The following is a 21988-nucleotide window of genomic DNA, read 5'->3' as shown; positions in this document are numbered from 1 at the left end:
GACGATGATGATCCAGCATGTTCTCTATACATTACAATATTTTGATTATTTTCGTTTTGATTCAGGCAGCCCTCACAAGCTTTGCTTTTTGGGTTTTCGCCTCTTCCAAAATTATTATTTATCTGTTTCTTTGAAAACTGTACATAAATCAAAAGATAAATAAATTTTACGTTGAGTTAAGTTGTTTGAATTGACGAAAATGATGATGATGATGATGATGATGATGATGATGATGATGTCGATGTTGATAACGATTCCTATATTGTGGTGCCTTTGATTTTAAAAGACTCCAATATCGTCTTTAAACACCAAACACAGACGGTTACCTGTAATATAATTATATCTAGTAATTGAGTGATTTCAAATCAATTTCGACATGCAATGTAGAGAATAACAATACCCCGTAAACCAGTGAGTCGGGCGATTGTGTCGATTCTTCCGATAAAAACCGGTCAAAACCGGCATGCGCAGTAAGACAGTGCGCATAATGTTATTGTCTCGGTTGGCTAAACGTAGCAAGTCGCCTGCTTATATTATTCGAAGGTAGCAGCGAGAGAAGACACAAGCAGGCAAAGAAACGAATATACATATTGAGTGTGGATTCAGATATAAAAACGCATCCTCAGCATTTTGATCGGGTATATTGAGTGAAAAGCGCGTCTGTTAGCCTTGTCTGACAACCACTGATATACAGTCCGCTATCGCTGATTGTCAAATGTATTGTTTACATCCGATCAGCTGTTACTGCAGAAAACTGTAATACTCTATTCGTACGGGTGGTGTTGAAGTTCGCCTACAGTGTATCACGGCTGAACGTTTGCCCATCAAGAAGATTCAGTTTCTAGTTATCTCGCTTCTCCGTTGAACAGGGGATCGGGTACATACTACTGTGGAGGGATCGGTGAGGGGTTTTGAATGGGGAAGAACATAGATAGTAAGGTCTTTCCAGAAAATCTAGAAACAAACTGTGTTGCACAATGTTCCAAACGGACGCAAAAACTGTTGCAGGAGTACCAGGGATGGGCGATTGTGTTTGTGTCGGCAATTATGTACATACCTGTTCTGGGTGTGCTATACAACTACAATCTTCTATTTGTTCGATTACAAGAGGAATTCGACAGCGGTGCTGGCGAAACAGGTAAGAGTGAGACAATTTCCTGTTGTCGATTATCACAGACATTGCGTAACATCTAACACTCTTTGGATGCACGGTTATTAGGTAAATTGTCTAATATTGTAATTTGTATTACAATTACATCATCGCCGATTTTACTTAAATCGATCAATAACACAGTATTTTATTTACGCGCACAAAAGAGAAAGGACAGGTCGCACAAAACGAAAATTAAAAGCAATTACTTTGGTCCTGCCAGTGGTTTAAGTCATGTGGTTAATAATAGCCTTATCCTTTTATTCAACTATAACGTATGTAAGAGAAGTTTAAACCAAACAATCTAAGTATTTATGCACCATTATTTTCAACTCCAAAGGACTAGTTATTCTGTACACTTTTGTTTTTTTGGAATAACTCATTTGATAACAGTATGCCGTTACTGCTAGAGTGTTACGTATTGTATTGTTGACTTATGAGATGTTTTGCAACGGTAGGCTATAATTCAATAGGTCAGCGCATTGACCAAGTCCAAGGATGTCTACTTAATAGACCATAGAAATTGCGTCCATTTGAGTGCATCAGCATTGCAGTTTCCTCAATCTGTTGTATTGCGCAACTTATTTCCAGCATATGAATTCTTTTGTTATTCATCGCTGTCTTACACTTTCTCAAAGTCAAGTGTTATTGGAATGTTTTCCTCTCTATTTCCCATTCATTTTACCACATATATAAGCTAATCCATCTGAAAAGGCAGGGATCGTTGTTAATGTTACAGGATGTCCAAGGCCTAGATACACCATTGACAACGTTTAGCGAGGGGCTTAATTAATTTTGATAGCGCTGCCATGGTCATAGGTAGGCTTATTTCCATATTGCTGCATATTAGATTATTGCAGCTGTTTATATTGAGCTTCCATAATTCCACGACCTTCATATAAAACGCTCGTAGCTGTAACAACCGAACTTTCCAAAAAAAGTTACTGAGCCGAGCAATAAAGTACTGTACCGGTATAAGACCTTATCCTTAATTAAAAGACATACCTACTGAGTGATGGTTCTGAAGGGTGTTATGTAACGATCAGGCCTGCGCAAGACATGATCAATCGCTGCGCTGTTGAACCAAAAATGCGGCGCTTTTACCAAAATCCCCTCACGTTTTTTCTTGATAACACCGCACAACGCGTATTTAACACAAAACCATGGATGAGGCGTGCGCAGCGGCCCTAAATCATGCGGGTTCCGTTTCATTTTCCATTGTGTGCTATCATAAGATCTCATTTTCACATTTTCATAATCCTTCGATTGCCACATCATTATTTCTTAATGAAAAGGAGGTCGTTTGTAGTTTCCCTACTCGAACCAACCCACACATTCACACGGTGGGCCCTGAAGAGAAATTAATCCGTGGGGCTTTCGAGACAGACTATGGCAAATGGGACTCTGTTGCTATTAATATCTAACTATTTGTAGCAAATCGTTGCTGGAGCCAGCCTTGTCTCCAACCGCATAGCCTTGCTCTTCTTGGAAACGAGGAAGGCCGGGAGAGAATTCGTGACGCTTGGCCCCTGTGACTCCTGAAGTCTACACAGGCAAATTACTGCATATTGCCAGGACTACTGATGGTAGCTAATAACACATACCTGTACGCCATTATCAAAAGACCATGGGTCATATTATATCTTTGATTAGGCCTACATTCAGTCTCAGAGTCAGACTACTGAAGCCACACACGGAATGTATGAAACTTGAACAAAGATGCATTGGACCTAAAATAGTATAATATAGTAGATTTAGAGAAGCTGCGAGATCAGCCTTGGAACGTCGGATTTCATCCCTGGCTCGACAAATGTCAATATCTACCTTTGCCTCCTTGGCTAAAATTTGTTATTTTAATTAACTCTTCGGATGGAACGTTAAGCCATTGGTTCCGTGAACATGACTCTTTACAGAAAAATGCATGAGTACTCTATTTGGAAGAGAGGGCGCACTGCCGATCAATAATATTTCCTGACATGTGTAATACGTGAATTGTGCCACTTTCAAGTCATAGCCCCACGGTGTACCGGTATAGAGGACGTAATGGGGGAGGGGGTGCAAGTCCATAGAAAAAAATGGGTTCTCTCTCCAGGTGCCCCAAATGGAAAATTTGATATCAATTTTTTCTTTCCCCAGCTAATGACCCTTGTTTCAACCCTGTCATCTACTGGCCATAGATAAGCCCACACTCCTTTAAGAGACAGAAGTTACTAACAACCATTGACCCCTTAATATCTGTACTTATAAAACAAATCGAACCATATAGTCGTCAAGGCCTTGCAGATATGCCATGTTTGCTCATCTCGTGTCAAGGATGAAGCGATTATTTCTACGTTTGCTCATCTCTTCTGTCCAAGGATAGGTGGCGAAGTTAGTTTGCATAACCTATGGCCTGCAAACTTATTTGAAGAATCGGATTGCCATAATATATTATAAAGTAATGCGCTGGACGTTGAGATCAAAATGAAACTCGCATCAGCTGACTGTCTACCAGTTCCTGACTTTAAGCAGTAATTCCTAGACTGAAATTTTCTAAAAATAAACCCTGGAAATCACCCAGGGTAGGTCGTGTGTGCCAAAGGCTAGACGTCTTGGCCAGGGGCCAAGAGAATGCATGCTGGCCAAGAGGCTACGTAAAACTATCGCTGTTTAAATCAAGTCGGATTAGCAGTGTGCCTAACACATGTTCTTTCATTCATTTCTTTTCATTTATTGCGCCATAATATATAAGAATATAATTGTCATGTGGCAGGATTCCCAAAAGTAAAAGATTAATCTACTGTCGAGGGGCTCAGCGCTCCTCAGGACTACGACGAATATACAATATCATAATTCTATATACATAATTCAAATATAATATAAACATTGAAATACAGTATTATAAGCACGAATATACAATCATAAAAAAACATATTCAAAAATTACTATAGACCTGATAAAAATGATAACAATAAAATAAACTAAAAATGCTTATACAAATTTTGTAACAGAAAAGGAATCGTACCGTAACAATTGTCCATTTTCCCGGTCTAGGTCTTCGCGGCCTTATAACCCCTGTATAAACAAATAGACCCTCCCTTTATTAATAAAAAAAGGAAATAAATCTGTCCCAAGCCCTCGCGGATGCATAATTTTTGAAACAAGGAGGGGGGGGGGGTTGGGGGCGGACAACAGTTTCAGAATAGATGAGTAGCACATAACATTAATATGCATTGACATTTTTAAAATTTAGTGGCAAAACGGGGAGGGGGCACGTTCCACCTGTACCCCCTCCCCCTACTGGATCCTCCCCTGTCCTAAGCTGCTGTATAGGAATGTCGCCATGGAGGATTTCGTTGGATTTGGTACCGCGGCCGCGGCGCGCCTTTTGAACTGTTACCATATCAAAATTGTTGCGGATTATTTGTCCAAAGTCAAAGGATGATTTTCGAAATTATCATTCAAATTTCATTTTGCACCATGCCTTGATCCTACTTGATTTTAAATCTATCAATTTGTTTTCTGATAAAGTTCAATCTTTTGGGTATATCGTACCTGTGATAAACATAGAAGTTATAGAGGAGAGCCCGGGGGTTTGTGGCCTGTGTGCGGGTGGAAACAGGGAATAACACCACTCACACCACCATCGACAAAATGCTACATTTTATCATGTATCTGGCTCTGGCTTTGACGCCGCTTTTGGTGATTTACCTGGAACAATTTAGCTAAATCTAAATGTTCTGGTCTTCTGTAGCTTCCCCTGGAAAAGCAACAATGTCACGTTTTCTGTCAACAAATTCCAAGGTCACATATCTTTTGTTATTCTATTGTCTAAATACCTGAAGCTTTCGGGTTGATAATATAGTTAATATAACACAACTCGTATCTGATCTCGATGACAATCTCTACCTTAGATTACAACTACAAGGTGACATTGTTAAAGCAACATATGTTAGTATTTAATAATAATGGTTCTATTATGTGCAGGATTTTAACCGGTATTCAATGAAAGCAAAATGTACAAAATTAAAACTGGAAGAGTATGGACTACTAATGTTGATCTAATATTTTACCTGGCCCCTAGGCATCCGCCTCACGGCAGCCACAGTGCGGTGCCAGTGTATGAAACGGGCCGAACTCCCATGCTGGTAATAACGACAACAAATTGCAATAAGTAGGCTATGTAGTGTAAAAATTCAAAACGTCCACTTGGTAATTCGTGAATTTACTACCATATAAGATAGTATAATACATACTTCAGGTATCAAAATGCACGACACGACGGCGTGCATTTCGATACTTGGAGTATGTACTATACTATCTTATCTGAGATTAATCAGTGGACCTTTCGGTTACTACCATATCATTGTCGTCATTATCAAAATCGTCTCTATCATCATCGTCGTTATCGTCATAATCTCCATCATCATCACCATCATTTATTGTTATAATTCAGTATTGTTATTAATTTTATTATTATTATTATTATTATTATTATTATTATTATTATTATTATTTCTTACAGGATGGATCGGGTGCCTGGCGATCGCTTTGCTAACTCTTCCGTCACCTCTGTCAACCTTCTTAGCAGAGAAGATAACTTATCGGGGTATAGTAGCCCTTGGTCTCGTTATGTGCTCCATAGGACTGTTAGTAACGTCATTTATGCCATCTATCAAGTACATTTTCTTCAGTTATAGCATCGTTTTCGGATTAGGTACCAATTTTATACAGCATCCGTCCCTTAGTCTCATCGTTTTGTACTTCGACGAAAGGAAATGCGCAAAAGCCACTGGTTTGGCCATCACCGGAACTGGAGCTGGTAAGTTATAGTGTGCTCGCGCCGCGCGTGGAGCCTGGTTTCCATGGAATCGCTACACAGCCGCTACAGCGCCCTCATTGTAATCCTTGCACAGCGTATCTGTACCCGACGCTATGGGAACGCTCTCTGAATCAACTGACCAATCAGCGTCGCCAAAGGAGTCGGCGACAGCGATTTGTATGGAAAGCAGGCTTCATAAATATTGTGCCACTGCTGCCTCGGCGGACGCTTTTACCGCGTGTACGATCAAAATATCTTTGTTTTTAGTGTAAGTCCTGGTCCTGTGCAGATTATGAAATTTTATTCGACAAAAAACATGTGACATGCCTAAATATGGTCATGATAACGTCACATCATGACCATAATATAGGCACATAATGACTATATATGGGCATACAACAGGTTTGTTTTTTTGTTTTTTTTTTCTTGTTTGTTTTTGTTTTTGTTTTTTTTTTGTCAAAGAAAATGTCTGGACGAAGCTTAACATAAACGGTGTCTTAAAGCTTAAATCTAAAGCAGTATAATGCCCCTTTCTTTTTAGATCGACTATAAAACTAACAACTTATCGTAATAGCTGAAAAACATACCGTACTCTATTTAGCTCTTACCAATAAAAGATATCTTTAATAGACTACAAAACTATCGAATTAAACCGTTTGGCGAATCAGTCTTGCCGTGGGCCTTTTTCCGACCGGGCTTACTACAATTCCTTATTCTGTCGCAAGGAGGCGGAATATTCATAGCGAAGCAGCACAGAACCTAAAATGTTAGTGTTGACTGATTCTTTTGCAAGCCTCTACCAGCACATGTAATATTATAATAATAACACTTGCACAGATTAAATTGTTCTATCTAATGGCAGTCGATAAAGAAGAACTGGAATTTATCAATAATTATATGATGGGTCTTCTATTGTATGCAAATTTTTATAATGACATTCAGAGAACTGCAATTTATGATCAATATATCAATAATGAAATTACTGTAGTCATTATTCGTTCACACTTTCAAAACCACAGCAATGTATGTCGGACTCGGAACACTATTAGACTATCACTCGATGATATTTATATAACAGCTTATTTCAAGTAGGCCTCTTCACAGACATAATTTAGCCCGTAAACGGTAGAGGTGATTATGTTGGCCAATAATTCCAGATCTAGTTTAATGCCTGCAGTGACCCTTGGTGACTCAACAGTTTCCCCTTGTAATGTAAGCTTCATATAACTATTAAAACCCATAGTTTATTTGCTGCATAATAATGTTACCCTAAGAGTGCCCCTGATAGAAATAAAATAGGCTTCAATTGGTGTCATTGACTGTCTCTTTCCCAGCCGGCATTTCATACGGTATTAAATATGGTTATCACCGCCTGCCTCTGACCTTCGTGTAGGCCAAAGATCCTAATCTTCAGTCATTGTTGTATTGAACAATTCAAAAATATTGCTAAGATAAAGCTACTTCTCTCATACGTAACCATATTTCATGTGTACGTGCCTGTATTTAATTGGATCGCCATTTCTGCAATGCATCTTCTTGTAGTTTCAAGTGCGTATACTTACATGTATGTCGAAGGTCATAAGCAAACATTCACAATAATTACTCTTCTCGACCTGGTGATATACTGTTGCCAAATTCGCCTCTGCAACAGCTAATCTTCAATAGCTGTTAATTAATAACACTTTTTATTATATACATATATTGACCTTCAATATTTATGTGCACTTGAATTTTAATTAATAAAACTCTTTATTACTCCTTCGATATAGTTATGCGCAAAAGATTGATTATTGGTTGTTATTCGGTGCTTAGCCATAATTATAATATCATTATTCTATTATTATATTGTTATCATTATTATGAGTTTTTTTGAAAAGTAATTAATGTATTTTTTCTTATTGTAGGCATCATGGCAACTTCGCAGATCCTTGAATTTTTGTTTAATATACTTGGTTGGCGTGGTGCTCTACGAGTTATGGCTGCTATCATTTTACCTGTCGGTTTAGTATGCTGTGCCTTTTTGAAGTCACCGCCGAGGAACTCAACTGCAGACTACAAAACCGTCCAGAACATTGAAGAGGCCTATCCTTCCAAGAAACTGGAAGCAGAGGTCTATACAGACACAAAGAAAGTCTACCTTGAAGTTGTGTTTGAGGAACACGAATCCAAGTCTTTCTCTAGAAAATTTATTAAATTTCTTACGACAATTGAGTGTTGGCTTGTTATCTTTAGTTACACTGGAATGGGGATCGCAGTTGTATTCAGTTATGTAAATCTTGTAAGTGTACATGCCTTTTGTAAGCATATCGTTGATATTGTTTTAATGAATTTTATTATATTCTTCTTTGTTGATTTTATTACTTTTATTTGATGCTGCAAAAAAAAGTCAGTTATATGAATAATTTACAAAATTATATTCTGTTCATATATCATTTTGCTTTCTTCCAGGCTAGTTATATGAAAACTGTAGGCTTCAGCGACGACCAAGGGTCGGCTGCAATCGGTATAATGGGTGGAGCCGATCTGCTCGGCCGCCTGGTCATTACATTGATAGGCGGGAAACTGCCGATCAGCGTTGCCGGCATGTACATCTTGGCCTGCTTAATCGGCGCAATTCCGATTGCATCATTACCATTCGCCACGACTTTCACAAGCGTGGCGATCTGCTATTCAGGTAAGGCTCGATGCTGGCATGCTCTGCATTGCATTTGCGCCTAATCTAAGGTTGATTTTACTAATACCATGTTTATATTTTCCCTTAAACATCTTATTCTTTCTTCTTTTGAAAGTTATTACAGGATATAACAGTTGGGGTCCGTGGGGGAAAGCACCAATACTAAATCCTGTTTACGAACTGACCACCACTCTCGCGTGTCGCACACATCCATAAGGAAAATCATGTCACTACATCCCAGACAGATGATCACTGAACTTTAACTATGACGTAATCAGTTTTGATGTCAAATGGTGTGAAAGACGTAGGACAGAATGTGGCTAAAGAGACGGTGGGGCATGAGGATGACAATACTAACCAGCTGTGTATGTGATACAGATGTTGAAGCCGCCACCACAACAAGAATTGCCTACTACCATAGAGTTGACTTTTGCTAATCCACCTTCATAAAATCGACTTTTCCGATGACGTCGACTATCATTTTTCACCACCGCACAATCACCGTTACGAGGTAACCGTGTGAAAAGCGTGTGTTTCTGACACACTTGGCTTTTCATAGTTTAGACAGATTTGAAAGGATCCTAAAACGAACAAAATATAATGTCTGCTGTGAAATATTACATTGAAAATTCAATTTGACCCACTTAACATATTTGAATTCGTAATTGCGAAACAATTTTAAATATCACTGATAAAGGCCCTTAAATCTGAAATCTATTCAACAACACATTTCATAGGATTACTCGCTCACCAGTATAGGACCTACATTTCTTTTTATAATATAATAGTTCTTTACAGTTGCATGCACTTGGCGTTTACAAAATATTTCATATAATGTAATAATATATCAAACATTTGTTATTAATTTGATTGACAACGTTCAGCAGTAAGCCATGGTCGAATTCATTCCATAATGCACAACGACCTAATTGTCCATTCCCATTAGTAAATCCTATAGCTAAACACTCCAATTGACTCTCATGACCCCATGAACTGCCATAGTCCCCACGAACACATACGAGGCAATATGCTACGACATCTCCATTTGCATTGCTGGTGATTAACTCAGTAACTTATTTTCGTTTGCGAATGCATGTAGGCCTAACATTGAAAAATACACAACAGATTTTTTTTAACCCGTTGGGCGTTGTTTGGTCGAATCAGATTGCCCTTACAAAATTAACCGACTGAAAATTAACAACGAATGACATTACATTATTTCAAACGCATGGGTTTAACATAATTTATTACATGTGGTGTATGCCTAACTTAGGTGTCTACGTTATGGTCTATACATGCCATTGGTAATATAAATTAACTATATAAGGCCTTGTTTTAGCTGCACATGGCTATGTCGAAATTCAATCTATGATAACAAACAGAGCATACGGCGAATGTATTTGCACTTTATAGAGCTATAACAGTTTTTAAAGATTCGGATAGGCCTGCTATACCGTAAAAATCAAGAGCTGTTTAAACACTTTATAAAATGAAAAACTTTAGTATAAACCGTTAAACTACAATGAGCTATGACAAAGTCATGCGCAGTTAAACCTTTTTTAGGGCTTATTATCGACACGCATTTTAAATTTAAGTACCGTAATGCGTCTAGCAAATTTTGTGAAAATATTTCTGTAAAAAATAGTAGGCCTAGTAAACATCATCAAAAGATTTGTTTTCAACAACTTTTCGCGATGGACGCCAATTGCCTACACAATTTTGTACAGATGTCACCAGGCATATCTTCTTCTTTTTTTTTTTTTTTTTCGAAAAACGGTAGCACCGAATTAGGCCTATGTTTTGAAGATATATATTTCATACCAAGTGATGAATGTTTTGTAATTGTCTTTATTTCTTAATCTATCCATATTGACTATCGTACATTTGATTTTCTTTCTTTCTAGAACTTACCTTTTATTTATGGATGTGAATTGTATTTATGTTTGATTTAGGTCAGATTATATAGTTCTGCCGGATAAATATACATATTTCATTTTATGAATATGCATTATTTAATCTCATGGATATTGAATTATTTTTTTCTGTCACTATCAATCTCAAGATACGCATTGGGAATCTATTGGTCAGAAAATTCATAATACGATGTCTATACTGGCCCAAAAATGAAAGACTTAATTTATATCTGCATAATGATCATGTGTTTTCACAGATGGAATAAGTTTTGATGTCGTGGGCTTGGTTTTACCGAGCTTCTGAATGTTTCCCTTCGTTTCTGGTAACGTGGGAAACATTTAATACCACTATTTATGATTTTAACCGGATTCTTTTGTTCTCCAATTCTATCTTCTTTCTGGAATTAGTGCTAAGTCTGGCAAGAGCCGTTACTCTATGTTACCAGTACGCCTTCTGTGTCGATGTCTTCCCGAGCGAGTCAAAGGTCCAGGCTTGTACGATGGCAGTCAGTAGTTTCGGTGTTGGTAGCCTCTTTGCTACCGGTGTAGGAGGTAGGTTGACTCGTAATTATTTATTCCTATTTCCTTATTATTATTATTATTATTATTATTATTATTATTATTATTATTATTATTATTATTATTTTAATAATAATATTATTATTTTATCCCTAACAGGAATGATGTTCGAGGCAACTGGGACATACGATCTGTCTTTCTACGTATGTGTTGGGTTACATGTAATGGCTGCAATATTCAATTCCGTTCTACTCTATCGAAAACGGCGTCGTCATCGACTTCACGGAGAATTCTTCAGTGACCACCCTACTGCCTTCACTTTTGAAGAGATTACGGTTGTCGACACTTATATAACAACAGTATGACGCGTTTATTGATGAAACCTCCTGTCTGAAGAGGTTGAATTTGCAGAAATACATTGTCATAAAGCGTCAACAATCAGCTAAATACATGAAGATCTAAACCGCTCAGAGTTAGTGTTATGATGCCAACTAGAATGAAACGCTCTGACGTACACGCGTACATTAAACTTGTAAGCGTTGACGACAGACACGTTGAGAACGCTACGTTACTTATGTAACTACTGTACATGACGATATTCGATGCTTTAGAACTTAATCCAGTACCAACCTAAAACGAGTACGATGTAACATGAGAGTCCATCCAATATTTTAGCGTTTCATCAAGAGATTCCTAATCGGCTCTAATTCTGCTGTGACTGTTGAACGCGTTTGCGGTACATAGCGACGCATCAATACTAAAAACAGCCAGCAATTTCTGTGACTGTATAATTTTTATATAGAAACACTAGTTTTATTGCACAAATTTACTTCTTATGGAAAATTATAAGAGGCGCAACAGGATTAATTTATAATGAAAGTCGAAGTAAAGAAACTGAGTAAGAGAATGTAAAAAAGAAATACATTCATTTTGTCATACATATTTTGAGATTCATGTACAGTACATAATTAAAATTATTGATATAATAATATATAGATAGATGTACGTGTATAATATTGCTCTATGTTTACAGTATAGTTTGGTATATACCGTACAGTGTGCATTATTGTCTATACGGTTGAAAAACATAGAAACTTAAATTATTTATTTGTGTTGCGAACTAAACCCTTAATTACGTCATCAAGCCGCGCAGCCTGCCTGTAGTGGAGTAATTCTCGGCGGTTGTTGGATTGTTCGGCTACTGAAAAATATTGCACGTAGAATCGCATATGACGTCATTAAGGTTTTTGATTGAACAGTATAATGTTCCTGCTGCTGTTGATGTTGAGTGTATTACATTTTACATTACATGTTAAAATGAATAATGTGCTTTGAATTGGAAATCAAATAAACTCACTCTTTTGTAAGCTTAAGTAGGCCTACACCCAGGTCTATACTTTATTAATAACACTTAATATTAGTCAGGGAATGTACATTTCTACATTATTTTTGTACGGAAAACGTTGAATACAAGGAAACACTTTTTATAGAAAAATGTATATATAATATATAAATAAATGTTTATATAATATGTATATATAAATATATATGTATGTATAAATATATATAATATTTATATTTATTTATATATAATATACTCTATATCTCTATATTTATGCATATTATGCATAAATATAGAGATATATAGTATATTATATATAAATAAATATAAATACAGGTGTCGTTCTGCATACCAAGTTGAATAACATGTGATTTAAACAATCCATTGCGTGTTATGCAATACCTTGAGAAAAAAGTGTATAGACTATTAGCTTGACATCATACAATAGCTTCAAGTTGAGAGAGGGAAAAAATCTATAAAAATCGTAAAATCCTATAGGGGGTTCCTACCCAAGATTCCGCCTACGGTACAATGTAAGTGTTTTTAGGTTTTCTAAATTCTACACTTGCATTTTTAGGCCTCATTATAGTTACGAAGTTCTTATTTTCTTTTTTAAAGAAGACAGTTATTAGTGCTATGAAAGAATTTTTATTACGTGTAATGCCAAAAAAAAAAAGTTTTTGATCAGGATTTGGCAATGTATGCTACTGAGAGTAGTCTGTTGTATTTTGTACCATTAAAAAGTGATTTTTTTAATGATAAAAGTGAACGTGGTTTTGATTCATTTCTATATTTTCTAAAAATAAAAGCGTGTATTCCTAACTAATCGACCTTTCTGCTAAGCCACACCCCTTTGTGAACTTTGACACTCTGGAAAGGTCTGGTTACACGGCTGTGCTACAGTGCCCCTAAACTATTTTATCATTATGTATTTATGCAATATGCATAAATTATCATTCAAATTAAAAAAGTGTGCACAGAAAACGGAGGTCCATTATATCTAAACATAATAGTAACGTCAGGTCATGGTAAAACAATGGAGGACATTGACTTAAGATGTACAACAAAATTTAAAAAAAAATCGCACGTTATTAATTAGCTGATTCTGTTGTAATGCTGAACCATAAAGAATATCATCAAATATGTATTTGTTTTTAAAGCTTTTATATGAAGTGCTAAAAGTTCACGGAGAGTGTTCATCAAAATGATATTGAAAATAGTTAGCCTATTAATATTTTGCCTTTAATATTTAAAGATGCTCATATCTTTAAAATGTGTGCTGTTGCTTCTTATTTTGAGAAAGTTTGGAAGCATCATAGAAGATTATAGATTAATACTCAGCTATCGAGACAAAAAATCAGGAAGTTAGAAGAACTATCAGAAAAGTCTGTCAATATAAACTTTCTAAAAAAAATAAATATACATAAGAAATAAAAGGAAATTATAATAAGTAATTAATAAATCTCATTCAAACTATTGAATTGTTTAGAGAAAAATTATTATATGCCTATACGCTAGATTCACGTTGTTCATCCAACTGCAAGTTTCTGTATTTGTGCCGGTTCTGTGGATAGACAGGAAATCCTACTTAAATCTTCGATTTATCTACGATTAGGACTTCTTATTCAAACCATGCTCAAATTATTCTCACGAAACTCTGCTTCGTTTATCACAAACAAATGGATAACAACCGGTCAACAAATCGAATCAACAAAATCCGTTACAACGGTACTCACTTGGGACGGTTTTGAAGGTGTATGTACTTTTTTCTAGTAAAAAAGAGGTTCACCTTCCATGTACCATGAGCTTAGGTCGTGATGGAAAATACCACTGAACATTTGCCACCCTAAAATGTGTCATAATGCCTAATAACATTATTCGTTATGCGTCTGTGCATTAAAATGCAAATTGCTTCCGATAACCGAAAAAAATCCCCTTTTTTTACAAGAAGAAAAAACAACTTTTGTTGGTGGTTAGCTAGGCCGATTTGATTAAAAGTTTTGGCCAACAGTTGATAATGAAATTTCCTAGCATTCTAGCGGTAAATATTTCTCATTTAGCTCAGGTCGTGATGGAAAGTACCCTGAACATTTCCCATCCTAAAATGTGTCATAATGCCTAATAAATTTGTTATGCGTCTACAGCAAACTACTCTAAGAAATTGTTTCGCAAAAGCTGAATTTGTATTAGTTTTGATAAACCAAATATTCACGTTTTTTTACAAGGAGAAAAAACAATTTTTTGTTGGTGATTAGTTAGGCCGATTTGGTTAGTTTTGGTCAACAGTAAATATCCAAAACATTATCCAGATTGTTGTAAGTGAGCTAGTACCATATTACCATTATGTAACGAATATAGACCCATATATCTATGAACATCATCATCACCATCATCATCATCATCATCATCATCATCATCTTCATCATCATCATCATCATATCATTATTATCGCCATTACCATTATGGATTGTTATTTTAATTATATTATTATCATTATCATCAGTATCTTGCAGATTATATGAGACGATAGCTTACATATTCTAAGCATCAAGTTGATAAAATGGAGAGTTGCATATGAGTTGTATCGTTCACAACAATGACACAACAAAATAGTAATGAAAACCATTTAGCAGGCCAGGTGCCTCTAAACAACAACAGCAAATGTAACACGCGTGAATAAGCAACCAAAACACAGCATAGAATTTGTAAAAACACACTAAGTAAAAAAATAAATAAATAAAAAAAAAATAATAACAATAATAATAAAAATAATAATAAAACGTTGCGTCACAAAGCTTCAAAGTTCTGTTCAATTCAGTTATTTTATTGACCATCAATAATCATATTGTTGAAATCAAATGTCAAATCAAAACAAGCACAATTAATCTAACAATGAAATTCAGTTGCAATAAACGTCGAGACATTCCCTAATAAAACAACAGTTCTTTTCAGAATTATCTACGTGGTGTACCGCAATCATTAATTTAAATATATTATTACTTCACCATGCAAACCTTCAAACAATAACAATATGATTTAACAAAACGAACGAGTATAAAGGGGCCATCAGACATCATACCCTATTTAGGGAAACTACCAGAAAAATTAAAATTAATTGGCACGCGGTCTTGAAAAGTTTGGTCCAATTCAATTTTTGATCATCAAACATCTAACCTATGGTTGCATGGACTAAAAATGAACCCTAAAATGATGATGATGATGATGATGATGATGATGATGATGATGATGATGATGATGATGATGATGATGATGGATGATGATGATGACGATGATGATGATGACGAAACAAGTTGATGAATTAAAATACAAAAACAATAATAATCTGAACAAAGCGGTTCAACTGAACATAAAGCCTTGTCCAGACCATCAAATTATATTTGACAAAAACATGTGACATGCCTAAATATGGTCATGATGACATCACAAGATGACCATAATATAGGCACATCATGACTATGTGGGCATACAACCACCGGTTTTTTTTTTTTTTTTTTTTTTTTTGTTTGTTTGTTTGTTTTTTTTTGTTGTCAATTAAAATTTGATATTCTAGACAGGACTTAAGACATGAGACAAAATAGTTGAATATTATTAAGAGGAAAGAAGAACTTTGTTGAAACATTAGCTTCCTAAGGCCTTCCTCTCTCCTTAAAGTATTTACAGTATTCTTGACTCTTATTTTCAATAATAGGCCTAGTAGAATTCTGAAATATAAACTGATATAGATCTATAGTATGTTGACAATGAATAATGCCAGAAAACTGCTTTAATAATTGGAACTCAATAATTACATGGGCATAATTTTCAATGTGTCTTTCTTTATTTAGATTTAAATATGCAGATGGATGATAACGTAAGTAGGTCTACTATGTTTCACGTAAATGTATTTACATTTAGTTTAGAATCGTTCATGGGTAAAAATGTTATTGATTTAGAATGGTGGCGCCCCATCAAAATTATTATTGAATTTGTGTTTCCTGAAGCATTACACTACTGTAAAGTGCATGAGGCGCTTATAGCTGTCTCTTATACACATCTAGATGTGTATAAGAGACAGGTAAAAAGTAAATATATAAAAAGTAAAAAGTAAAAAAAAAGTTAAAGAATTTAAAAAAAAATTAAAAATAAATAAATATAACAGTATAGGAAGCCGTTTTAGTGAGAAAAATAGTATAAAATTAAACTTCTGGTAACATTTTATAATCTTAAATAGTATTAAATTCAATTCAATTCACCTTTTATACCGGATCAGTTCCATAGACAGTACAGTTATAAAAATAAATTTCAAATCCCTGTACCGTACCGTACAGTACAAATTAAGTATATCTACTCTGCCAGTACATATAACAAATGATTCCAATTCAAGAACAATTTTGAATCATATACCATCTTTAAGAATACACATTTGATAAGGGTTTTGCAACTGTTTTCGATTCTGGTAAGTATTCATAGAATAAAGGTACATTATTAATTGTAACAGACAATTCACTAGCACTGCATTATCTTGGACGTCTTAATATCATCTACACATTGTTATATACTTGTAGAGACATTATAGTCACACAATATGTATACTAAGAAAGTATGAATTACATATAAAAATGTTCATATCTGTAGAACATTTGGTAAATTTCCTAACAAAATGACATTATTATTATTATTATTATTATTATTATTATTATTATTATTATTATTATTATTATTATTATTATTATTATTATTATTATTATAAGGAGTTGGCCCTAATGTATAATTAACGATATTTCCTTTTATGTATTATCACTAATTTTTGTGTCAACAGTATACTGGTTGCATCAAAATGTAGACTATAAGTTTGAGGGGGTTCCCAACCACAAAGAAGCATGACATGAGAACAAGGTTCAGTCTCTAAACTATATAACATATCTCACCAACAAGAAATCATTAACAATAACCCAACGTCGTGTTATTTGTACCAGATGTTGATAAGTAAACGAACGACTGGCTGAGGAGTAGTTGCTGAGTAGATGGTCTCTACAGGTTTTTCAGTTTTACCAGGTAACTACAGGCTCATGGGCCACTGCTACTAATCCTTATAAGATGCATACATTCTCACAGGATATTACTCAGCAAGTCGATTTTTAAGATTTTTTTTCTTTCTTTACTAACACCTGTATGCTAATGACATAATAATACATTATCATCATCAAATGATTCCAAATCATTAACCTCATTCCATTATTCTAATTTGGCAGTATAACTCTGAATTGCATAAAAATGACCAATGTATTAAAAACAATTAAAACTGTCAATGCCTGAAAAAAAATTTTGCCTGAATAAATAATAATAATAATATTAATAATAATAATAAGCAAGGCAGTATGTGGCATACATCAGACAAGAGCACAAAATCAAATCACTATTTAAACATCAAACTTTAAAATCAATCTTAGCATGCAAAATACGATTATTTTTGTTAACTGATGATAATAAGGAAGACAGTGAAATTATTTTTTTTTTATTCTATCAATAACAAAATTACCGTACTGTTGATAATATACAATTTGTCTTTTGAATGAAATAGGCATGTTGCTGCCGGAATTTTGTAATAAAACCTAAAGTAACATTGTTTAACACATGCACATGTGCCTTTTTTAGATTCGTGCCGGCATATTTTTGGAAAAAGTTATCACACGCACCTGGGAGTAGGCGTAAAATAAGGTGGGCATAAAAATAAGTCGGAGTACAAATGTGAATTTTTTATTTAACACCCAGTGCTGTACTGGTACCTAATCTTTGATGTTTCCAGTGAGCTTCACTGTCGGGCTGCACTTTTTCCGCCTTCAAGCCTATGGAATGCGATCAAATAGGTGTATTTCTATATAAGTCTATATAGTCACACATATTCAATATACCTAGTATGGAAATTCTACGCCGATGTCACAAGAATTTAATATAGGGCAAATCGTTAAAGTTATATGCAATTTATGTATTACAGTAATTTAAAAATAATCATAACATTAGCGAATAAACAGAATTAACTGCAGGCAGGATGTAAGGACAGAAAGCTTTCTAAAACGGTCCATTAGTTACCAGTGAGTAAAGAATTAGAATTACACAATCGATCAGGCCAGTTGGGAAGGATTTAATTATCAGGCATTTCTTCAGCAAATTGATTTCAATTAAAAAATGTAATTGAGTGCATTACATACCAGGAAGAGACTATTTAAAAACAGTCGAAAGTTAATGATACTGATAACCATGGTAGGCCTTATTAGGCGTTTGTATTATTATTCGTTTGTTATTGAAAATATGTTTAAGGGAAAAAACGAAGTATAGTGGCATATCAGTCACTGTTTAATAAGAAGGCAGATAGAAAACAATTATTATTTATGTTTACTTTTGCAGAAATGCTTTCAGTTGTTTCTTAAAAAGTTATAATGAAATTATTTTCGTATGCTAACATTATTTGCAAGGAGTTATTTCAACTACAAGGGAGTTAATCTTTACTTTTATAATTACTCCTTGAAAATAACAGTGAATAGTCTTTGATATTCGTAAGTTGGAAAAAACTGTATTGCTTTGATATAGTTGTTAAAAATGGCAAAGAGGCCTATAAGCATACGTTTCTCGTTTCAATACAATATATATATTATAAAGGTTGTCTGATTTTACCACCAAAGTAACTGTAGCTAAATCGTTGAAATAATAAGTTATTTTGTTCTTAACATTTCTCTCGATAGCGATTCTGTCTAGCGAGTATCCCGTGATGAGATTCTAGGTCAGTGTAATTTAATTAATTATTTAGATCAGAGACTAAAAATAACAAAAATATTCTCAACAATATTCTCATGAACATACACAAAATGAGCAAAACAAATTAGGACATTCACATCATTATAAACTCTCGCTTATGAGTTGACACATTGTTGTTAACTTCAAATTAATCAATCAATCAATCAATAACAAACATTCAAACAATTTAATCAATCAATCAATATTTTAATTAATCAATCGATCACTTAATTAATAAATCAATTAAAACAAATGATAATAATTTTAATTATCATCATGCGAACATCTAGATCCACTAAATTACCAAAATTCGCAGATCAACCTCAACCGATTCCAATTTGGAACACGAGATCTTGTATCTCGAATCGCTTTTTTTAAATAATTAAATTATGGATACAATTAAACTGTGTAAAGTTAATTACATACCTATATAGGTACTGACCTGCTTTAGTCAGTCTAATGCACATCATTTTTTACATAAACTATAATTAAATAATACACTTAGTTTAATTTTCACTGTGAACATTAATTTAGCACATCTGATTAGGGTTTCGCACATCCTCTACTTAGGGATTCGTTTCATCCTCTACTAAAACTAGTCTAAAACCATTACACTAACGGATTAAAAAACCTACAGTAAGCAACTAAGGCCATTATGATGTTATAATAAAGTGGTTTTTTTTTATTTGCCTTGGGTGTTAATTATCCATATGGTATCGATAGAACTTTATCAAGTGTTACTGTAAAGGTTAAGAAGAAGACAGAAAGCTCTTTTTCTAAATTGAAAGACAGTACTCTACACGTGTATGTGAGTGAACCGAGACATTAGGCCTACAACATAGAGCTGCTCTAACAACCTGGCATGACAGTCAAAAAGCTCGGCAGTGTAGTGATTATTAATTTTTTTTTTTTTTTTTTTTTTTTCCAATTCATAGATAACATACGTCACAATGTGTTCGAGCAGGTGAATCGTTCAGCGGCCTTTTAGCTATGGACAGCATCAAGTGTGACCCAACTGAACACATCCGGCACAATTACGAAACTAACGATGAGCATCATGGTGAAGTATTATCTAGGCGTGTGAAACTATTGTTTCCTTTTGGATAAGTAGCTACCGATGACTTCAAGTTGAGAAAAGAAATACAAAAAGTACTTTCACCCCGTCTGTTAAACAAAGGAAGAAAATCACAAATGTTTGACCTTATTGTATTACTAACAAGTTATATTTCAACAAAGCAGGTCGTACCTCTTAACCACAAAAGCACTATATACAAACATCAAAATCAACATTTCAGAAAGCAACAAAAGACTTTACGTAAGAATTATATTATGTAGGGTCAACAACATAATAATATAGTTACGAGAGTTCAGTTAGTGCTCCACTGGTATCAGGTCATGACATGTAGTTTGTCACCTGGGTTATTAATTATACTCAAAGCCGCATGTGGCCACTTGTTTTGTAGGCCCGTGTGATCGCTGATCATCAGTTAATGGCAATGATGTTTTGTGAGTCACGTCACTATAATGTCCGTCACCCTAAGTTGACCGTCTATGTGGTCAGATGTCTGTCACATTTAATTGCTCACGTGGGTAATCATTGTTTGTCAACAGTATGTCTTCTTACTGTTTTATACCTTAGATGATCGTAAGTTTGCTACAGTTTTGGCACCTTCTTCATCTTCTATGTGATTATTCGTCATGTGGTCATGTATTGTTCTTCAGTTATTTCTTAACCTTAGTGTTTGTCACTTGTTTCTGCACCTGGGCTTGTTACCTGTAGTGTTAGTCACTTGTTTCTTTACCTGGGTGATCAAGGTGTTCGTCACCTGTTTTTGTTTTTTTTTTTTCACCTGGGCTTAAATTGTTCCTGTAGTTCTCATCACTTCTTGTTTCTTCACCTGGTGGTAGTGTTTGTCACCTGTTTCTGCACCTGGGCTTGTTACCTGTAGTGTTCGTCACTTGTTTCTGTACCTGGGTGATCAAGGTGTCCGTCACCTGTAGTGTTCATAAAATATTTTCTCACATGGGTTTGGTACCTGTAGATTTCGTCACATGTTTCTTTACCTGGGATTCGTCATTTATTCTTTGGTGTGTTTTCTACAAAAACTACTCCTATTCATACTTTGATCATTATGTTTATTATAGTGTTTGTCACCTGTTTCTTTACTCAGGTGAGGATGATGCTCGTCGTAGTGTTCGGTCCGTTCCTTCACCTGGGCGATCATAGTGTTCGGCACTTGTAGTTTCCGTCAACTACCTCCTCACATCTCTTTTTTTTTACCTGGGTCATCATGATGGTCGTCGCATGGGTGTTCGTCAACAGCTTTTTCACCTTGGTGATAGTGTTCGTCAACTTGATTCTTTACTTGGACCATGGAGGAAGGACGATCATTATATCCACGTTGTGTTTGTCAACATTGGTGTAATGGCGTTCGTCAGGTGTATGATGTTTGTCACATACTGTATGGGGCGTTCCAGATTTGGTTGACAAGTGTCTTAACCTCGGCGATTATTGAGTCCTTCAACTGTTTCCCTTTGGTGTAATGTCTGTACGTCATCTGTTTCTTTACTTGAGTTATCATGATGTTTGTCAGCTGCTTTACTTGTTGTGTATTGTTCATCATATTTCTTTCTCTGATTGATCTGAATGTTGAACTTAGTTAATAACCTGTTGGCTTACCTCCTATGGGCTAAAATTAGGCGCCTGTACCCAAGGCAAAGATATGGTCGGGCGGGTCCCCGTAAAGAGCTGAAGTGTAAAAAATAAAAAATAAACATACTCCATTTAAACGTCAAC

The 21988-nt window shown here is 35.0% G+C and overlaps 1 protein-coding gene across 3 annotated transcripts; it reads left to right on the top strand.

Moving 5' to 3' along the window:
- The first annotated feature begins 507 nt into the window (after nucleotides 1–507).
- LOC117107637 (monocarboxylate transporter 13-like) lies at nucleotides 508–12654 on the top strand. 3 transcript variants are annotated; one of them, XR_004445264.1, is made up of 6 exons: nucleotides 508–1138; nucleotides 5655–5951; nucleotides 7856–8229; nucleotides 8400–8625; nucleotides 8741–9136; nucleotides 10947–11084. XR_004445264.1 is itself a non-coding variant. In XM_033249345.1 (6 exons), the coding sequence occupies exons 1-6, from the start codon at nucleotides 916–918 to the stop codon at nucleotides 11420–11422; spliced, it is 1470 nt and encodes a 489-aa protein (XP_033105236.1). In that variant the 5' UTR covers nucleotides 510–915; the 3' UTR covers nucleotides 11423–12654. The 3 variants fall into 3 exon arrangements, 2 of the variants coding, with proteins under 2 accessions (XP_033105237.1, XP_033105236.1); XM_033249345.1 differs by lacking the exon at nucleotides 8741–9136 and adding an exon at nucleotides 11217–12654 and having other exon boundaries at nucleotides 510–1138; nucleotides 10947–11090; XM_033249346.1 differs by having other exon boundaries at nucleotides 8741–11084.
- Nucleotides 12655–21988: the final 9334 nt, after the last annotated feature.

The sequence above is a fragment of the Anneissia japonica genome, unplaced genomic scaffold (assembly GCF_011630105.1).
Source record: "Anneissia japonica isolate Jap-2015-1 unplaced genomic scaffold, ASM1163010v1 scaffold5330_len1712360_cov203, whole genome shotgun sequence".
Lineage (NCBI taxonomy): Eukaryota > Metazoa > Echinodermata > Crinoidea > Comatulida > Comatulidae > Anneissia > Anneissia japonica.
The sequence above is the reverse complement of the archived record's forward strand: the minus strand, read 5'-3'. Positions and strand labels throughout refer to the sequence as shown.

What these genes read in the sequence shown, in the direction of transcription:
- LOC117107637 (XM_033249345.1), top strand. Translation starts at nt 916, where the DNA reads ATGGGGAAGAACATAGATAGTAAGGTCTTTCCAGAAAATCTAGAAACA. An exon ending in CATCACCGGAACTGGAGCTG is followed by an intron (nt 5,952 to 7,855) that starts GTAAGTTATAGT and finishes TTCTTATTGTAG; the next exon opens with GCATCATGGCAACTTCGCAG. An exon ending in TATTCAGTTATGTAAATCTT is followed by an intron (nt 8,230 to 8,399) that starts GTAAGTGTACAT and finishes GCTTTCTTCCAG; the next exon opens with GCTAGTTATATGAAAACTGT.